Below are 15,679 nucleotides of genomic sequence, written 5' to 3' on the forward strand. Positions count from 1 at the left end.
AAGGTGGTTTTGAGCACTTTAAATTCAAACTGGCTTCTGAGCCTCCCATTATACTTAACAGGCTATACGAAGCAGGGGATGACTCCAGGTCCTGGAATTTCCACAGAACACCTCCAGATGTCATCCATGCTCTTGAGGCAGATAAAATGATGTCACAGACAAACAGAACTATTTAACCAACTGGCTTTAGAGATAGTCCCTCTGAAACCAAGAACTCAACTAAATTATTTAAACCGCAATGAGAAAATAAGGTGGGAGGCCCCCTGATAGGAGATCACGTCAGGGTCCTGTTAACTTGTTCTGCCTGACTACTGTACATCTTATAAACTCTTCATCTCCAAGGATACCACATACAACCTCTAGAATTACATTTTTCTGTGTACATGCCCTATTCTGAGTCCTGGACTGGCCAGAGTTGTGCTGTGCTAAATTTATAGAAAAAGCCACATTACTTTTTAAGATAGATATTTTTGATTAATAAGATTTATTTTAACTGGCTAAGTCTAAGACCCCTGAAGTCAATACTACAGGCTGGTCTCACCCTGCTGTCTGAGGTCCTACCAGATAATAACATTAATTTTATTGTAAAAACACTGTGGCCAAGAGCCAAGGAGGTAGACTGTGCAATCAAAAGAAGTAACACAACAGGACTGCTATCCTTAGAAATGTCTGCTTACATGTTGGTCCTTGGCTGGCACCTGGGGACTAGACTGATAAATACTTCGCCACATTGATACACAGTTTCCCTAACTGATAAAGGTGGCTTCTTGTGCTTAGACTGTACGATAATATGGTTTATGCTAAAAAGCTACTTTCCCTCTAGGAATCTAAAATTTTAGTATATGCCAGGCAGAGTATGTGACTAGCATCCAGTAAAGATCTCGGCCACTCAGTCTCTAATGTGCTCTATTTTCATTGCTGGGGGCTGCACTGTGTGACTTCTCATGGAAGAGATGATCGTGATTTTTCAAATATACATTAAAAATATTTTTGAAAGAGTTACAAAAATAATACATAGTTCTTGTATATCCTTCATTGAGCTTCCATTTATGTTAAAAATTACAGAATACTAGAACTTTTACATAAGATGATTTTTTTAATAGTCTTTCCATTTAAAAAAAAATAATCTAGGAGGAAAAGACTAAAAGATAAAATGTCTTTAATAACTACTTAGAATTCTACGCACCTTCCACTGATAGCACCCAGAAGTTACTCCAGTTGACGCCAATCCATATCCTTTTCCTCCACTGCCATGAGTTAAAATCTGTCCATTTTCCACTATACAACACTGAGCTTTCTCTGGGTCAAAGGATACTTCTTGTATAGGAAGATTCTCATCTTCTTCCTCCAACTCTCCCTGCTTCTACCAGAAAAGAAATTGAGTCAGTATTTTGAAGTAATTCAGATCTCAGTTAATAGATATTCTAAGACTCCTTGGTTTGATTCCACAAATATTTATTATTTACTATATACCAGTTACTGTGCAGGCGATAGGAACACAAGCATAAATGTGGCATGGTTCCTGCCCACAAAGAGCTTATAGCTCCGTCAGGCAAAAGACAGACAAATAACACAATACTGCAGTGAGAGAATAAAAGAAGTTACATGACAGGTATAGCAGAAATATAAAAGTGTAAGTTTCTAACTATGCTTGGGAAGGATAAGGTAAGCATTCAAAAGAGGATGACTTCTGACTTCAATCCTGAATGATAAGAAGGCATTAAGCAGCTGATCAAAGAAAAAGAAATTTAAGGCAGTACTTTTGAACTGTGGTGTTGGAGAAGACTCTTGAGAGTCCCTTGGACTGCAAGGAGATCCAACCAGTCCATTCTGATAGAGATCAACCCTGGGATTTCTTTGGAAGGAATGATGCTAAAGCTGAAGCTCCAGTACTTTGGCCACCTCATGCGAAGAGTTGACTCATTGGAAAAGACTCTGATGCTGGGAGGGATTGGGGGCAGGAGGAGAAGGGGACGACCAAGGATGAGATGGCTGGATGGCATCACTGACTCGATGGACGTGAGTCTGAGTGAACTCCGGGAGATGGTGATGGACAGGTAGGCCTGGCGTGCTGCGATTCATGGGGTTGCAAAGAGTTGGGCACGACTGAGCGACTGAACTCACTGAGCGACTGAACTGAACTGAACAGCATGTGTCAAGGCAAAGAGCTGAAACAGAATTCACTGATCACCATTCACTGATTTAACATAATTCCAAGCAGTATTGAAGATTTGGAGGATGAGACTGAAAAAGAATAAGGAACTAGGAACAAAATCATAGAAGGCATTCTAAGTTTGATCTTTAGACAACAGAATTTCTACACAGAATGACTTATATAGAGGAACTCGGATCAGATCTATGTTTCATAAACATTGTTGTACCAGGAGTATACAGGATGAAAACAGAGAGAACAATCAGGAGTTTACTGCAAGAGTTCAGGTAAGAAACACTGACAACATAAAAGTCCTTCATTTACTCAATGAGTATTTATTAAGCATCTACTGTGTACTAGACACTATACCAGGTCCTATATATTCAGCAATATACTGGATAGATTAGGTCTCTGCTCACACAGAGCTTATATTTTAGAAAGTGGAAACAGAAAAGAAACAAGAAAATATTAGGTGATAAATGCTACACTGAAATTAAAATAGGTGATGTTTGTGGCATTAAAGATTATGTGGCAACTGACTCTAGATTGCGGATTAGGAAAGGAATCTGAAGAAGTGATAATTAAGTCAAGACATGAATAATAAGTTAACTTCTGAGAAACATATCTGAGGGAAGTATTCTAAGTAGAAAGAAAGCCAGAGCAAAGCCCAAAGGAAGGAACAAGCTCAGTGTGTTCAAGAAACAGGAAGAAGGCAAGTTGTTCACAGTGTAGTAAGCAAAGAGGCGATGAAGGATGGAAAACCATTAACTGGAGGGTTTAAGCAGAGGATCAACATGTTCCAAGTTACCAAGGTAAAAGCTCACACTAGATCCTGTGTAGAGAATGAATTAACATGGGATACTGCATAATCCAGGCCAGACAAAAGAGTGGCTTGGAGTAGGGTGATGGCAGAGGAATGAGGTGGAAAAATTCAAGTTAAGTATTAACAGAGAAGTTAGCAGGACTTGGAGATTATATAGATAGAGAAAACGGGGTGTGTGTGATAGAGAGGAATCAAGGATGACTGCTTGGTTTTTTGGTTGAGTCACTTACTAGGAAACATGGGAAAGCCTGGAACTAAGGATGCTGCTAAGTATGAGATGCCTATTAGACTATCACTCAAGTGGCAAGGCAAGTAGAAGATGGGTATATAAGTCTGGAATTCAGAAAAAAATGTCAAAAATGGGACTAAAGATTTGGTGACCAATGGCAGATGGGTCTGAATAAGGTTTGATGCTAGAGGAAATGAAATGGAAGTAACGGCTGAAGAAAACAAAGGGTCTTAGGACCAAACCTTGGGATATTCCAGCAGTTAGATTAAATAGAAGTGAAAGTCAAAGTGGTAGTCACTCAGTCATGTCCAACTCTTTGCAAACCCACACACTGCAGCCCACCAGGCTCCTCTGTCCATGGAATTCTCCAGGAAAGAACACTGGAGTGGGTTGCCATTCCATTCTCCAGGAGATCTTCCCCACCCAGGGAGTGAACCCGGGTCTTCTACATTGCAGGCAGATTATTTACCTGAATCTGCCTCAATGGGAATCTGTCTCAGGCCAGGCTTTCCCTGGTCTGAGCCACCAGGGAAGCCCTAAAATAGAAGGTGGAGTACAAATAAAAAAGGATGAGAAGAAAAGGCCATTGTACTGGGATAGAAGGAAAACCAGAAAAAGCATGGAATCATGAAAACTAATAGAAAGACTAAGATAGCTAGATAGATGGATTCAAGCAAAAACGATTTAGGAGGTGAAATCAATGGGGTCTAGGGACCACACGGATGGGGATATTAGCAAAGTCTAGAATTCCCAGGAATTCAGGTTTGAGAAGCTAGTTGAATGTTAGTACCACCAATAAAAATGGGATGAGAGGAAAAGAAGAAAGGTTTGAAAGAAAGACACCTGGGCTATCTATCATTCAAGTTTGGAAGGCGATGAACGTAGTAAAAATGGTCATGATTATGACTGAGACTTCTAGAAAAGCTAAACACAGAACTCTGAGGAACACCGGAATCTGGGATGGAGGCAAGCAGAAAGTCACACTAAAGAACAGATGCCTCCAGAGGGAATCAAGGAATGGTAGAGGGAATCTAGAGCGAGTGATGGTTTGAAAACAATGGAAGGCTAGAGTTTACAGAGGTCAAGTAAGTTGTGAGCAAAAAGCCATACACTATTACCAACACCACCTCTGTCATTATTTCAGTGCTTTGGGGGAAAAGAAACGATTGGGCTGAAGAGATGAGAAGGAAGGAAGTGACTTAAACATGTAAAAGATTACTCTTCCCAGAGGCTTAGCAATGACGTACGAAAGAATATATAGAAAGGCTTCATTGATAAAAAAAAATGCTATTTAGGAGAGTGGGAATAAGAGATGTTTACAAACTGAGGAGAAGGAAAGTCCTCCAGTGGAGAGGGAAGGTGAGTGCAGAGAGGAGACTGAATAACTGATAGAAAAATGTCCATCAAAGGAGAAAGGATCCAGAGACAGGTGGCAAGATATTCACTTGTGCTGTCTAAAAATACCTTTTTGGAAGAATCAGGTACCTGTAATTTTATTTCTTGTTCTTTTTCCTTTATCTGAATAGCATGTTTGGCCTGAGCAATGGGTGTCTCCCACATACAATCTGACAGGAGGGAAAACAGGCGTTCCACAACCTATGTATTGAAGGAAAAATGATAAAATCTGTAAAGGATTATTTAAACTATTTTTAGAAAAGATAAATCATAAGATTAAGCCACCTGTGAGATTTAATTATACCAATGTTTGACAGCTACTTTGTGTAGATGCAAGCTAAAATGTCATTTTTTAGAAAGATCACTAACCTACTACAGAGTGGGTTCAACTGCCCTGTTGCCTCACTATATGGAGGCTGTATGGCCTCACATCTTTCTCTCTCTAGATGCCCAAACGTAGTAAGAAATTCTATAAATTGTCCTTTCATTCTGACCTTGAAAATATTCACTATGCCACCACTTCTCACATCTCATAACTAATTTAATTTCTCTTTCTCTTTGCTTGGAGATGAAAAAATTTAAAAAACAATCTCAGAAGTGGAAGTCGTAGATGCTACTGAATAAATGACACATTTGCAACTGAAGAGACTATAAGTTTCAAATTTGGGTAAATCATGTTGCAGATGTAAAGAATATCTTCTAATAATTTTAAAAATAGAAACCTGGGCCATCTGATCATCTTCTACACCAGATTCACAAGCTGGCAGCACAGCCTCAAGGACATGAAGTGCAAGGAGCCTTGTTCTTAAGTTACCAACTAGAGGAATTCCTGGAGGGGGAAAAGAACATTGTCTTACTATAAATGTAACTTAAATTCAAAGTTTAAATAAACTTCTTGAAAAAAATCCTTGAAGCTGTTAAGTATTTAGGATGGAACAGACTTCACTTCAGCACATTATCACAAGAATTCTGGATTCATCCCATATCCATCCATGTATATGAATATTCATGTTTGTGTTTCAGTTTTTATGTATATATAAGTTTTTATGCATATATTATATGTATATATAATGTACTATAATAAACACCTGTGCCAAGTACCATGCTATGCATTTCATATACATTAACAGCTCTGTTGATCCTCACAAATCCTACATTATATCCTTATTTTACTGATGAGGAAACAGAGGCTCAGAGAAGTAACTTGAGCAAAGCCACATAGCTCAGTAGAGACAGAAGTAGAATTTTAAATGACTCATCTGTTAACCTCTAAAGCTCAGGCTTATCATACCTTTTAATTGCTTCTGACTGCATCTATGCCCTGACGGACCTACAGGGTTAATGGAGAGAAAGCAGTTTCTATTTTTCTAAAACAAAGACAGAGGCAGGATACCGATGCTCTTTTTTTCTATCTATTACTATTACTGGGTTGGCCAAAAAGCTCTTTCGGGTTTTTTGCACTGTCTTACAGAAAAATCCGAAACAACTCTTTTGGCCAACCCAATACAAACAACCAGTAGAAATAAATTAATATCTGATTCTTCTTCATGCTCTAAGAACTTACTCAATATTATCATAAGCCTTATTTTACTAAAGGAGAAAAAAAAGCTACTGTAAGCTATACTAGTAAAGAAAAACTGACAAGGAAAATGACTATAAACTTACTATATATAAGGCAAAGAAGCATAGTTACAGGAAGAATCCTGACTTGAACTACTGATCTGCCAACAGTAGTAACTTATAAATGGCAGAGCTTTTAAGAAAGTAAGATAAAGGTAAGGCCTCTTTTAAATAAAATGCTATTTTATTTGCAGCACAGTTGATCAATCTTGGAAATTCTTTAAACACTTTTAACAACAAATCAATTTCTTGCCAGAATTTGCTACCACAATGACTGGGATAATTCTGTTGCAAGGACATTAACATTTAGTATGACTCCATTTTACTGTATTTTTGCAGTTAATAACTGCAGCTATTATGTTAATAATAAGCTGCCTGTATTCTTCTTGTTTATATATTAACCTTAAAACATATACAGAATCTGAATTTTTAAAAAATTGAATACATACAAAAAAGTAAAAAGAAACACTAATAAACAATATTAAAAATGTACACATATAAAATAACATGTATCACAGAAGACTATGTTACATTTTAGCACACTTAAGAAAGACTGCTGCTGCTAAGTCGCTTCAGTCGTGTCCAACTCTGTGCGACCCCACAGACGACAGCCCACCAGGCTCCCCGGTCCCTGGAATTCTCCAGGCAAGAACACTGGAGTGTGCTGCCATTTCCTTCTCCAATGCATGAAAGTGAAAAGTGAAAGTGAAGTGGCTCAGTCAGGTCCGACTTTTCACGACCCTATGGACTGCAGCCCACCAGGCTCCTCCGTCCATGAGATTTTCTAGGCAAGAGTACTGGAGTGGGGTGCCATTGCCTACGGATGATGAAAAAGTTCTAGAAATGGACAGCAGTGATGGTTGAGCAACTCTGTGAAATGTACTCAATGTTACTGAATTGTACACTTAAGTGGTTAAAATGGTAAATTCTATTTTATGTACATTTATTTTAAAAACAATAAAAAGCAAGCAGATTAGGAAAAGACTGACAGTAATCTATGTAAGCAGACCAGAGTTTTAGGCTAAGAAGCAAGAATTAAGCTTATTTTACAGAACTCTCATAGATAGCACACAACTAGAAGTTAAATCAAAGCAACAGAGATCATATCATGATGAGAAAGAACAGACAAATTCAGATCTGCATTCTGATAATCCAACAATTTTAAAATCTGTGCTTAATTATCACAATAAACTGGATGTTCTCCACTTATTATTGTAATCTGAACAACTAGAGACGTTTCCAATATTAAATCTATGATCTTCTCCAGTGCTATCTTCTATTATTGATTCCTTTCCATTTTTACTCCTGAAATTAGTTCTCTTTCAATCAAATAAGTACTCACAAAACAGGAAAGAAAAGTCTTAAACTCAAGATCAAGTATCCAATGTTGTTAAAGTCTGGCATTATCTGAACAAAACACATGTGATATGCAAAATACTCCAAAATAAGACAAAGGTCACATACCTGAAGAACATTTCTGAGACGCTATATTTAAAAGCACCTCTGTCCACTTTGGGGAAGCCATTTTTGATTGAATTGCTTTTGAAGATACAACTCTGCGAAGAAAAACTAGGAAATCCCCCAGATGCAGTTCAGCTGCGTGCTGTTTCCTAAGGGCAGCTAAAGAATGAACAAACAGGTTTACATTATAACCAAAAGCAAACAGGAAACAGTTTTTTATCAAATAACTTACACTGAGAATGCAGTTAAGTACCACTTAATTCACAACCTAGGCTGTCAATTAGCTGCCTAGGGCCTGGGTTCAATTCCTGGCCGGGGAACTAATATCCTACAAGCCACGCTGCGTGAACAAAAATAAATAAATGTTATGAACTGAAACATATTCTTAAAAACCAAAACAAAACTATGTCTGTGTGTGCATTAGACTAGTAAAAGAGCTGATGACTGTAATCACATGTTCAAAAAGTCCATGATCCACTCACCACTTCCCCATTCCTCTGGCCCATCAAATTAAGAATTACATCTCTAAGAAAGACTTAACTGTTTTTATATTCTACAAGACACAAATTTCTAGGCCTGGGTATGGTTTGCCTGAACTCTACATATAAGAAATCTTTCCACCAACCTGCTCTAAACAACCATCCCAATTTTCCCAAGAGCATCAATACCTCTCGTCACCCCTCTAATAGTCGCCCTCCAAGACTGACGCTAAAGCTGAAGCTCCAATACTTTGGCCATCTGATGTGAAGAATGATTCATTGGAAAAGACCCTGATGCTGGGAAAAACTGAGGGCAGGAGGAGAAGAGGGTGGCAGAGAAAGAGAGGGTTGGATAGCATCACCAACTCAATGGACATAAGTCTGAGCAAACTGTGGGAGATAGTAAAGAACAGGGAAGCCCGGTATGCTACAGTCCATGGATTTGAAAATAGTTGGACACGACTTAGCAACTGGACAACAACAACCCTGTGTATTTTGAAGCCAAAGAACTTTCTGCTCTTCTTCTAATACACCGTGATCTCATATCATCCAACACCTTGGAGGTATGACCCACTCAGAGCCAGGGCAGAGAAGTTTGCAAGTAGGGCAGATTCCCAGAATGTCAGTCTGTAAGGTGCATTAAAACATGGAAAACTGTAACAATTTGAAAGCAAGCATTTCTTTTTCAGGGAGATCCTGGCATATCAAATTAAGAAATACACAGATAAGTCACTTGTGATGGAAGGGAGACCAACTACCAGCCAAAGGACAGGTCTGACTAGTCAGTAATCTACAATACCTTCATGGATAGCCTGTTAACTGGAGGGCTTTTGTTTTGCTGATGGGTGTACAGGTTTATGATAAATCTAACCTGTTAGGGACAATCAGAGAAAAAGCTAAGAGTTCCTTTTCTACGTTTCCTTCTCACAGTACTCTAATCTTTACTTCTTCAGTCTTTGCTAATATGCAAACTTTTTAATAGTATTAATTTGAAGAATATAAAATTATTAGCCTGCCCTAGGTACCTATATCTCACTCTAACCTTGTTCCTATGCATTTCTTCAAAATCCAGTTCAAAAGTTACCTCTTCCATGAAGCTTTCTCTCTTGGTAGAGACCCCTGGGAAAATCTCTTTTAGGCGGCCTCCATCTCCATCCAACCCCACTCTCACTCCCAGCAAGTATTTTTTTTAATAAGACACTCAATTAATTAAAGTAATTAAAGCCTAGAGACCTTAACCATAAAGCTAGTTGATACAGCTTGATGATATAGTTTGTTTCCAGTATCAGTACTATGTTTGAAATGAAGAGTACACCTTACTTTCAGTTAAGTATTATAGGGAGTATGTGGAGTTATTAATACCTGGTCTATCTATCTGAATGCCTGGCCACTGCTGACTGGAATCAATCTCACTCCCAGGCACGCCCATAAACAGAAAAGGGACAACCTGAGAGGGGAATGGATGTGGACTCAGTGTGTTGTTACACCTGCTAAGATTCATCACAGTTTATTTTTTTACTGGATATGGAAGGATGATGAGAAGTAACTCTTCTGCTTCTTCCATGCTGTCCATATGTGCAGTGCTCAACAGAGAATGGAAAGAAACTATTACCTTAACAACCCTGTATCCCAAGTTGGAGCTGAGGAAAAAGGGAGGTGGCATTAAAAGCCTGTTTTTATGTTATCATGCCTGTGAGTCTCCTCACACTCTGTATATGCAACATGCTCTTTATAAAAAAGAAGTAACTTGCCACAGATTCAGCCTCTGAAACCAAAAGTTAGCCCTCAATGAGACTCATACATCCTTCTAGATTCTGACCTAAGAGATTTAGCTATTTCTTCTGAGCTTATTGTATTACTCTATAATTATTTGTTTAAATGTCTGCCTTCCTCATTATCCTGGAAAGTCCTAGAGGGCAGGGATAATGTTTTGTCATTTTTGTATCCCCAGCATGTTCCTTTATCCACCCACCTACCTACACACTATTAATATTATTTAAATACTACCTTATTTATTTAAATAGTATTCATTATACTATTCCAGTATTAACATTCATCAAGCTCTTATGTGCCAGATACTGCTCTAAATCCTTTACAAGTATTAAGTTATTTAATCCTCATAATGGTCTTGAAAGACTGGATCTATTACCTTTGTTTTATCTGTCTGTCTATCTGGTCCAGAAAGGATTTAACAGCTCCCAGAGCTTATTATGGTAATAAGACATTGGTAGTTACACAAAATTTTTTCAACAAATGATCAGTTTTAGACCTTTATTCCTTAATTATATAACTGACATATGCAGTAGTTCTCCTGTTAAGGGTTTACATTCTACTGAAATACAATGTTCACTGTATTTTTTGTGGGGTTTTTTTGGCTGTGCTGTGCAACCTGTGGGATCTTAGTTCCCTGACCAGGGTTTGAACCAACATTCTCAGCAGTAAAAGCCAAGTCCTAACCACTGAATCATGAGGGAATTCCCACAATGTTGATTAATAGGTTTTTAAAGCTATAAGCAGATGACCATATAACAGCAACCAAAATTTATTACAGCTAAGTATAATGAAGAATTTTTTCTAGTGACTAGAGAACAGAACAGCCTAGCAAGAAGTTCAGCTCCCCTAATCTAACCCAATTCCAAAATATTAAAAACCTTGATCCTGGAGGAACACTTAAACCAAGACTGCAACTCAAGAGATGAGCTGTCAGGATTAAATGCTACAAAAACATAATCTGGGGAAATCAGTCACTGAGAACCTCTAGGTTCTAGATACAGTAGAGAGCCTGAATCTACACTTTGGCTGGTATAGTTACTAAATCAGGGTTAACTGACTGTAAAGAGAGGAAGTTCAACCAGATGTACATCTACATCGTACATATTAGGAGAGAAATGAGGTTTCTAAATAAACAAATAAAAATCCTTTCATGCCTCACAACAGAAAGAAATCTACATTCTAAAGATATTCACACAATGTAGACTCAAAAAATGCTTATAAATAATAACAGAAAAAAACGTTTATGATACCTCTGAAATCTCTCTTCTCAGTTTCTCCACTGGAGTCAATTTTTTTTCCTTCTTCATCTTCTTCTCCTTCTCCAAAAGAGGCCATAAGCAATACACCAGCCTGGGACAACAAATTCTTCAACTGACTACAGAGTAGATCCAACAAAGATTGAACTACCTTGGGGCTCAGTTTATCAGCATAGGTCCTATGTGAAATAATGAGAAAAAAATAAATGGAAATTATACAGAAGGGTAAACATACTTAAATACATAAAGAAGATTAGGGGTAAAAGGAAATTAACTAAAATGTGAAAGACCAACCCCCACAAAGTTCTATCAAGACATCTACAATGCTCACCCTGTAGTGATGGCTAGAATCTGGAGCAACCTTGTACTAGCCACTTTTAAAGCTGTGCTAAGCTGGGAAACACCTGTTTTTGGCAACAACTGAAGAGGCTGTCCTAGCATGGTGTCTGTGCCACATAACTGTGACAATACATTTAGCAGACCAGTGGAAATTGCCAAAGAAACATCTACTGGCTGATAGTGAACACTCAGGGCAAAAACTGTAACCAAAAGGAGACGCTGTTGGGCTTCTAGAAAAAAAGAGAAAAAGACAATTGAGAATCTTCTTTGAAGTTAACAAAGTATTTACTAAAGTAAGTCATATTCCAAAACATAAATGGCAGTATGGAACACTATTAAACTTTCAAGTATTTATTCTTTACAGATAAGCTGACATACTAATGTTATTAAACACAGAACATTAGCTACCTACTACAACCCCAAGCGAAAATGCAACTTGCATCTTACATTTGCATGCGTAGTTACTCACCAATGTGGTGCTTGTTGGCTTGCAGGGCTCTCTCCAAGGTAGCAGACAATTGTTGATAAATCTTATGCACAGCCACCTGGATTTCAATCTGAATATTTCTCTTAGCTGCTCTGATCCCATCCTAAATTACACATAAAGATTTACCTTTTCTATTAACAACAATAACACTTCCTACTTTTTTTTTAAGTTAATAAATTTTACTTTACAATATTGTATTGGTTTTTGTCATACACTGACTTGAATCCGCAATGAGTGTACATGTGTTCCCCATTCTGAACCCCCCTCCTACCTCCCTCCCCACCCCATCCCTCTGGGTCCTCCCAGTGCACCAGCCCCGAGCATCCTGTATCATGCATAGAACCTGGACTAGCGATTCGTTTCACATATGATATTTTATATGTTTCAATGCCATTCTCCCGTATCATCCCTCCCTCACCCTCTCCCACAGAGTCCAGAAGACTGTTCTATACATCTGTCTCTTTTGCTGTCTCGCATACAGGGTTATCGTTACCATCTTTCTAAATTCCATATATATGCGTTAGTATACTGTATTGGTGTTTTTCTTTCTGGCTTACTTCACTCTGTATAATAGGCTCCAGTTCCATCCACCTCATTAGAACTGATTCAAATGTATTCTTTTTAATGGCTGAGTAATACTCCATTGTGTGTATGTACCACAGCTTTCTTATCCATTCGTTTGCTGATGGACATCTAGGTTACTTCCATGTCCTTGCTATTATAAACAGTGCTGTGATGAATATTGGGGTACACACGTCTCTTTCAATTCTGGTTTCCTCAGTGTATATGCCCAGCAGTGGGATTGCTGGGTCATAAGGCGGTTCTATCTCCAGTTTTTTAAGGAATCACCACACTGTTCTCCATAGTGGCTGTACTAGTCTGCATTCCTACCAACAGTGTAAGAGGGTTCCCTTTTCTCCACACCCTCTCCAGCATTTATTGCTTGTAGACTTTTGGGTAGCAGCCATTCTGACTGGCGTGAAATGGTACCTCATTGTGGTTTTGATTTGCATTTCTCTGATAATGAACGAGTGATGTTGAGCATCTTTTCATATGTTTGTTAGCCATCTGTATGTCTTTGCAGATGACATGATCCTCTACATAGAAAACACTAAAGACTCTACCAGAAAATTACTAGAGCTAATCAATGAATATAGTAAAGTTGCAGGATATAAAATTAACACACAGAAATCCCTTGCATTCCTATACACTAACAATGAGAAAACAGAAAGAGAAATTAAGGAAACAATTTCATTTACCACTGCAATGAAAAGAATAAAATACTTAGGAATATATCCACCTAAAGAAACAAAAGACCTATATATAGAAAACTATAAAACACTGGTGAAAAGAAATCAAAGAGAACACTAATACATGGAAAAATATACCGTGTTCATGGATCAGAAGAATCAATATAGTGAAAATGAGTATACTACCCAAAGCAATCTATAGATTCAATGCAATCCCTATCAAGCTACCAATGGAATTTTTCAGAGAACTTGAACAAATAATTTCACAATTTGTATGGAAATCCAAAAAGCCTCGAATAGCCAAAGCAATCTTAAGAAAGAAGAATGGAACTGGAGGAATTAACCTGCCTGATTTCAGGCTCTACTACAAAGCCACAGTCATCAAGACAGTATGGTACTGGCACAAAGACAGAAATATAGATCAATGGAAGAAAATAGAAAGCCCAGAGATAAATCCATGCACCTATGGACACCTTATCTTTGACAAAGGATGCAAGAATATACAATGGAGAAAAGACAATCTCTTTAACAAGTGGTGCTGGGAAAACTGGTCAACCACTTGTAAAAGAATGGAACTAGAACACTTTCTAACACCATACACAAAATAAACTCAAAATGGATTAAAGATCTAAATGTAAGATAAGAAACTATTAAACTCCTAGAGGAAAACATGGGCAAAACACTCTCCAACATAAATCACAGCAGGATCCTCTATGACCCACCTCCCAGAATATTGGAAATAAAAACAAAAATAAACCAATGGGACCTAATTAAAATTAAAAGTTTCTGCACAACAAAGGAAACTATAAGCAAGGTGAAAAGACAGCCTTCAGAATGGGAGAAAATAATAGCAAACGAAGCAACAGACAAATAATTAATCTCAAAAATATACAAGCAACTCCTGCAGCTCAATTCCAGAAAAATAAAAGACCCAATCAAAAAGTGGGCCAAAGAACTAAATAAACACTTCCTACTTTTGAAAGTAATAGCATTTTATCCCTAGTCTATACTAGAGCCCTATGGTGGTTTTTAATCATTTCGTATATTTCAGTGTATAAAGGTTAAAACTTATTTTTCAATGCTTGAAAATTCTTGATTCTATATAATCTTTCTCCTTTCCCACAAAGCATTTCTCCTCTCTAAACATGGAAGACATGAAGAGAACACTTTAAAAAACAGTTCAAACAACCAGAGAAACTAAGTAAAATTGATCAAGTCTAAAATGTAAATTTTTGAAACCCATCCTCCAAATACCAACCCTGTCCCAACTTAAATCTACCTCTATGCAATTTGGCTAAGGGATAATAAAACTAAGCCAGCAAAGAATGTAAAAGTACAACAGTACCATAGCTTACCTATTGGTTTATCTAATTGCAGCTACACTACTATTTATTACTCAAGAAATGAAACCAATGGTATCATTAAGTCATTCAGGTCTTTATATTTTTAAACCTCAATTCTAAGCACCAAAAAGTTTAGCATTATTAAACTGGTGTTGTAAAAATACAGGTAAGGTGTCATTCTCACAGGACAGCTCTGTCACATACCTGATAGTGATGCAATCGGCCACTCTCTCCTTTGGCTCCTGCATGTCCAACAGTGCCTAAACCAAAACACCCTGCTAGAAACTGCAGCCTCACAGATGTGAGCAGAGTGGATGACTGGAAACCTGAGCTCAATCTGCTTCCTGTCAGAGAGATGCTACCTTTTTCTTCCATTCCAGACAATAGAACAAGTATCTGATGAAGTGCCTCTAAACGGAGCTTGCAAAAAGGTAAAATAAACATATTTTAGAATTCTTCACTGAACTGAGACACAAATAACTCTCTGTCATAGACAATATATTTCTTAGTGTACAGAAAATTTTGATATTTCTTAGGAATCTGTTCTATTGACATAAATAATTATTTTGCTATCATGACTTTAAAAATTAAAATATCTCTAAGGTCTCTGCAGCATACTTGAGTATAAAAGAAGTTACACAGTACAGTGGAGAAAGTAGTAAATCTGGATGCAGGAGACCTAGTTTAAAGGCCAGAGTAGTCCAATTACTATGCAGTCTCGGGAAACTCACTTCATTTCCTGAGTCTCAGTTTCTTCATGTATAAAATGAGGCTATTAGTACTTTAATCTACTCACAGAACTACTGCGATGCTCATGAGGAGATACATGTGAAGGTTTCAAAAGTGTCAGGGAGTAAGGATATTGCTTTCTTTTCTTATAATACTGTTATATAGAATGAACACTGTTTAGTTCAAGAATTAGAAGAAGTATTCCCAAAAGGTCTCAATGTGGTTCTCTTGAACTTTGGGCTCTATCTTTCCTAGGAGGACAAATATTCACCATAGCAGTCAACTGGCCTATTCCTTTTTTTTTTTTAAATAAACTTTTTTAGAAATAATTTTGTTATCTATA

The 15,679-nt window shown here is 37.6% G+C and overlaps 1 protein-coding gene across 2 annotated transcripts in view; it reads right to left on the reverse strand.

Moving 5' to 3' along the window:
- Positions 1-15,679, reverse strand: part of HERC1 (HECT and RLD domain containing E3 ubiquitin protein ligase family member 1) — a 156,347-nt gene that overhangs the window by 73,493 nt on the left and 67,175 nt on the right. For both annotated transcript variants that reach the window (XM_068963684.1, XM_068963682.1), the window contains exons 26-33: positions 14,812-15,027; positions 11,997-12,117; positions 11,520-11,757; positions 11,183-11,367; positions 7,684-7,839; positions 5,322-5,428; positions 4,690-4,800; positions 1,187-1,363 (exon numbers count right to left, since the gene is read on the reverse strand). In XM_068963684.1, coding sequence (XP_068819785.1) covers positions 1,187-1,363; positions 4,690-4,800; positions 5,322-5,428; positions 7,684-7,839; positions 11,183-11,367; positions 11,520-11,757; positions 11,997-12,117; positions 14,812-15,027 — 1,311 coding nt within the window. The remainder of the gene's footprint in view (positions 1-1,186; positions 1,364-4,689; positions 4,801-5,321; positions 5,429-7,683; positions 7,840-11,182; positions 11,368-11,519; positions 11,758-11,996; positions 12,118-14,811; positions 15,028-15,679) is intronic.

This window comes from Capricornis sumatraensis, chromosome 2, assembly GCF_032405125.1.
Source record: "Capricornis sumatraensis isolate serow.1 chromosome 2, serow.2, whole genome shotgun sequence".
NCBI lineage: Eukaryota > Metazoa > Chordata > Mammalia > Artiodactyla > Bovidae > Capricornis > Capricornis sumatraensis.